Source organism: Cebus imitator, unplaced genomic scaffold, assembly GCF_001604975.1.
Source record: "Cebus imitator isolate Cc_AM_T3 unplaced genomic scaffold, Cebus_imitator-1.0 Scaffold435, whole genome shotgun sequence".
In the NCBI taxonomy this organism is placed as follows: Eukaryota; Metazoa; Chordata; class Mammalia; order Primates; family Cebidae; genus Cebus; species Cebus imitator.
In genome coordinates this window covers 1,407,629-1,412,796 of record NW_016107750.1, presented here as the reverse complement: position 1 = coordinate 1,412,796, position 5,168 = coordinate 1,407,629, and the positions used below count along the sequence as shown (strand labels likewise).

The 5,168-nt window shown below is 56.8% G+C and overlaps 1 protein-coding gene across 1 annotated transcript in view; it reads left to right on the top strand.

Annotated features, from left to right (window-relative positions):
* Nucleotides 1-4,213, top strand: part of L3MBTL2 (L3MBTL histone methyl-lysine binding protein 2) — a 32,601-nt gene extending 28,388 nt beyond the window's left edge. The window contains exons 8-14 of the mRNA XM_037731997.1: nt 451-682; nt 1,135-1,211; nt 1,374-1,478; nt 2,178-2,325; nt 3,032-3,114; nt 3,428-3,662; nt 4,140-4,213. Coding sequence (XP_037587925.1) covers nt 451-682; nt 1,135-1,211; nt 1,374-1,478; nt 2,178-2,325; nt 3,032-3,114; nt 3,428-3,662; nt 4,140-4,213 — 954 coding nt within the window. The remainder of the gene's footprint in view (nt 1-450; nt 683-1,134; nt 1,212-1,373; nt 1,479-2,177; nt 2,326-3,031; nt 3,115-3,427; nt 3,663-4,139) is intronic.
* The last annotated feature ends 955 nt before the right edge of the window (nt 4,214-5,168 follow it).

The following is a 5,168-nucleotide window of genomic DNA, read 5'->3' as shown; positions in this document are numbered from 1 at the left end:
TGGGTTCAGGCAATTCTCCTGCCTCAGCCTCCTGAGTAGCTGGGATTACAGGCATGCGCCACCATGCCCAGCTAATTTTTTGTATTTTTAGTAGAGACGGGGTTTCACCGTGTTGACTAGGATGGTCTCGATCTCTTGACCTCGTGATCCACCCGCCTCGGCCTCCCAAAGTGCTGGGATTACAGGCGTGAGCCACCGCGCCCAGCCTGGCATTTTGGTGGTAAGAAGCATCATACCCATTGTCAGCTGTGTGCCTGCCTTCTGTGTCCTCCTATGGAGTCAGGGCCAAGGTGACCCTGGCCAAACAGGTGGTCTCATCTGCCAGCTCGTGACTGAGTGAGGGGGATAACACCACGCCTTCCCTGTCCACTCACCATGAAGAGACAGAGCACACCGGTGGGTCGAAGGAGCCCTCGGCCACAGCAGGCCTGTGTTCTGGCGTCGTTTCAGATGGTGGAGAGCATGAAGTACCCCTTTAGGCAGGGCATGCGGCTGGAGGTGGTGGACAAGTCCCAGGTGTCACGAACTCGCATGGCTGTGGTGGACACGGTCATCGGCGGTCGCCTACGGCTCCTCTACGAGGATGGCGACAGTGACGACGACTTCTGGTGCCACATGTGGAGCCCCCTGATCCACCCAGTGGGTTGGTCACGACGTGTGGGCCATGGCATCAAGATGTCAGGTTAGCAGAGACCCTGTTTGGAGGGACTGCAGGCTATGCTTCCCCGGGGATGGGGTTGGGGAGCACCTTCCTAGTCCTCACAGGAGGTGAAGGCTAACGTGGCCACCCTGCGGTGATGATACTGAGCTCCAGAGAGCTTGAGCGACTTGATAGAAGTCACTCAGCTCAACTTGTGAGCGGTAAAATCAAGATTTGAACCCAGATGCCCCCAGCCCCGATCCTCTCCCATGTCATGTGGAAGCAGTGTGGGTTTCAAGGGCTGAAGAGTCCCTACAGAGAGCTCTTGATGTTTTCTGGACTCAGCCTTTGTGTCTGCTGCTCTGGGGTGGGGGGTCCTGAGATACAGAGATACAGCTAAGAGCATGCGCAGAGCAGCTGGAGAGGTGTGGAGATGGCCCGGGAGCCACCTCCGACTCCCTTCTCTTCCTCATTCTCTTTTTCCATCTCCAAAGAGAGGCGAAGTGACATGGCCCATCATCCCACCTTTCGCAAAATCTACTGTGATGCTGTTCCTTACCTCTTCAAGAAGGTGAGGCTCAGCCCTTGGGTGCTTTTCCCCTGGGCCATGGGTGCATTCCAGGCCTGAAGGACCTGGCTTTTCCCCGGGACTCTCTTTTCTTCCTGAGGCCTGCTTCCCTCACCCTTCCTCCTGGCCTGCTCAGGGAGTCCCCAGCTGTCCCATTCCTTTAAGGTACGCGCTGTCTACACAGAAGGTGGTTGGTTTGAGGAAGGGATGAAGCTGGAGGCTATTGACCCCTTAAATCTGGGCAACATCTGCGTGGCAACTGTCTGTAAGGTGAGCCAGGGGCTGGCCTTTCAGCCTCCAGATTTCTTAGGGGACCCATGTGGCCCAGAGCTCTAACCCTGCTTACCACTGTCAGGAGCTTTCTGTCCCACCCTGTCTTCACTGGCTATGCCCAAAGTCCCTGACTTGTAGGTGGGGCCTTACCTACCCCTTGCTCAGAATCTGGTTTCATGTCAGGATCCAAGGCTCACTGGACAAGTGCTTACTGAACATCTGAGCCTGGTCCTGTGTCAGGGTAGGCCCTTCCCTGTCACCTCACTAGGGCCTTCTTGCTGTATGCCATCTCCTTTGAGCCACAGCTGGGGTCACCTTGCTCTAAACCTTGTCACCTCAGCCTGAGCAAGCCCTCCACACCCGCTTGGCCCTCCTGGAGGAGGCTGCTGACTCGTCCACGCTGGGGATCGGCTGTATGCCAGGCATGTGTGCTCACCCCTGAGAACACGGCCCAGCAGGACGGACATGGCCCCTGCTGGTGTGGTGTTTGCTGTCTAGTGGGAAAGAGAAAGAATCCCACAGGTATGCATCACAGAAATACTATGTGCTCCAGAGAGGCTCAGGCGTCCTCCAGGAGGGCTATACCCTAGATCTGTTTGGATCCATCTGCCTTGTGTCCCTGTTGGGGTGTGGTCCCAACCTAGGATGGGGTACAGTTCATGACATGATCTGTCTGCCTACTCCCCTGCCCCCCAGGTTCTTCTGGATGGATACCTGATGATCTGTGTGGACGGGGGGCCCTCCACAGATGGCTCAGACTGGTTCTGCTACCACGCCTCTTCCCACGCCATCTTCCCAGCCAACTTCTGTCAGAAGAATGACATTGAGCTCACACCCCCAAAAGGTGAGACTGGAGAGGCCACCCCCTGCTGACCTTGCCATCAGAACGGCAGGGGGTGGCCGAGCGCGATAGCTCACATCTGTAATCCCAGCACTTTGAGAGGCCGAGGCAGGCAGATGGCCTGAGGTCAGGAGTTCAAGACCAGCCTGGCCAACATAGCTAAACCCTGTCTCTGCTAAAAACACAAAAAATTAGCCAGGCGTGGTGGCCAGCACCTGTCATCGCAGCCAGTTAGGAGGCTGAGGCAGAATCGCTTGAACCCAGGAGGTGGAGGTTGTGGTGAGCCGAGATCATGCAACCCAGCTGAGATCACTGTAGCCTGGGCAGCAGAGCGAGACTCTGTCTCAAAAACAAAACAAAACAGAAGGGGCAGGGTGTGGCCACAGGCTCAGAGTTCTGGTCAAGTCAGGCCCCACAAGTGTAGCATTCAAGTGTAGCCCTTAACTGCTGGGCCGACCCTGCCCCATGGCCAGTGTCTGGTTGATGAACAGATCTCCCTCATCCCTTTGGGCAGTGAATAATCTATACAACAAGGACTGTGGTGCTAGAGCAGGTACCAGCCTTGAAGGGATGAGAAAGCGTCTGCTGGGGAGACTCCACGCTGGGTCCTGACCAAGCTGCAGAGCTCCTTCAGCCCTGTGACCTTTCCCTCAGCCCGCTTCCTGCTTCCCCCTCTCTCCCTCTGCATCTGAGCTTTCTGCTGCTCCAGGTTATGAGGCACAGACTTTCCACTGGGAGAACTACTTGGAGAAGACCAAGTCAAAAGCCGCTCCATCGAGACTCTTCAACATGGTGAGGAGACAAACGGAGCAAGGGGCCTGCGGACAGGCCCTGCCTGCTGCTGTCAGTGGTGGCAGTTCCTACCCTTCCTCTCGAGTCTCTACTGCTGACATCAGCCACTTTCAGGGGGAAGTCCCCGGCTATGGCCTAGGCACCCCCGTCCCTCTTCCATGCAGGGGTCATGTCAGGAAAGAGGAACCTGCCCCAGCAGGCATTCCAGTGCCAGGCCCCTCTCCACCAGTTCTGCAAGTGCCCCCGGGCCTGGGTGAACCTGCTGGGGCAGGGAGCTGACTGGCTTGGCCACTGCCTCCTCTTTCTGCCCCAGGATTGCCCAAACCATGGCTTCAAGGTGGGCATGAAGCTGGAGGCTGTGGACCTGATGGAGCCCCGGCTCATCTGTGTGGCGACGGTGAAACGGGTGGTGCATCGGCTCCTCAGTATCCACTTTGATGGCTGGGACAGCGAGTATGACCAGTGGGTGGACTGTGAGTCCCCGGACATCTACCCCGTCGGCTGGTGTGAGCTCACCGGCTACCAGCTCCAGCCTCCTGTGGCTGCAGGTCTGGGCTCTTGTGGCCCTAAGAGGCTCTGACTTTCTTTCCTCCTCTTTTTTCCTTCCTTCACCCGCCCCGTGCCCATCTCAGTTCTTTGGCATGAGATGAGATGTCTTCTGGACCACTCTGAGTAGAGTGAGCCCCTTCTCCCAGCCCCTGCTCCTGACATCTCTGTCTCCCTCTCCCTCTGGCCTGCAAAGCTCCTTCCTTCATCTTGCCCACTCTGTCATATGCTCGTGCCCTTGTGCATCCAGGTGAACTACCCAGGTCCCTCTGAGCAGCCCTGGTGACAAGGGTGGGAAGAAGGGACAGCTGTTCTCCAGCCCTTCCCCCAGCCCCGCCCTCTCCTCATTGCCCAGCTTTGGCTACCTGTCTTAGGGTGTCCCATGTGGGAGGGTGGATAGGGTCTCAGGATGCGCCTGCGCCCTGTGTCCTCCTAGGGACCCTCTTCTCATCTCTTTCACCCTTGTCTTTCAACAACAGAACCGGCCACACCTCTGAAGGCCAAAGAGGCCACAAAGAAGAAAAAGAAACAGTTTGGGAAGAAAAGTAAGTGATGCACCAGTGCAGCCAGGCCCGGGAGCAGTGGGCCTGTGGCCCTGGGAGCAGGCGGGGGTCAGTCTGCAGGCACTGGTCCCCAGGTGCTGTCCCATTGACATAGCTCTCTTCATGGTCCTGTCCCATCTCTTTTCCCTTGCTTTTTGGCCTATGGGCCTTTCACCCTGTCTCTGAGAACCCAGACCATAAATAGGGAGTGTTCAGTCTCTGGCCATGGTCAGGATGCTGAGGAAGAGAGATAAGAGATTGAGGTTGGGGGATCCCATCCCTGCTGCCCCAGGTTCAGAAAAAACAGCCTGCCCTGGGCAAGCCACAGCTGTTAGGTTCTAAAGCAAAAGCCACAGGAAGAAATAGAAGCTGTCTCTCCAAGGTTGTCATTCTTCCCTTGATACCTCTTTGAGGGTGGGAGAAAGGCAGGCATCTTAGTGGCAGGACTCTACCTGGCACTCGGGCTGTGGGTGTCATTTCCCTTGGTGGGGCCTCACTCCCTACAGATTCTGAGCCCAGCTTTGGTTCCACTTGAGCGGCAGAGTGGGAGTAGGCAAAGCCGTCCGTCAGAGCTGCAGGCGAGGTGGACTCCTTGGTACCATGCGGGGAAGAGGATGTTCTGAAACAGGAACGAGGTCACTGGGACAGGATTAAGATTGAGAGACGTGGCCGGGCGCGGTGGCTCATGCCTGTAATCCCAGCACTTTGGGAGGCGGAGGCGGAGGCGGGCGGATCACGAGGTCAAGAGATCGAGACCATGCTGGCCAACATGATGAAACCCCGTCTCTACTAAAAATACAAAAATTAGCTGGGCGTGGTGGTGTACGCCTGCAGTCCCAGCTACTTGGGAGGCTGAGGCAGGAGAATTGCTTGAACCTGGGAGACGGAGGTTGCAGTGAGCTGAAATTGTGCCACTGCACTCCAGCCTGGCACCTGGTAACAGAGTGAGACTCTGTCTCAAAAAAA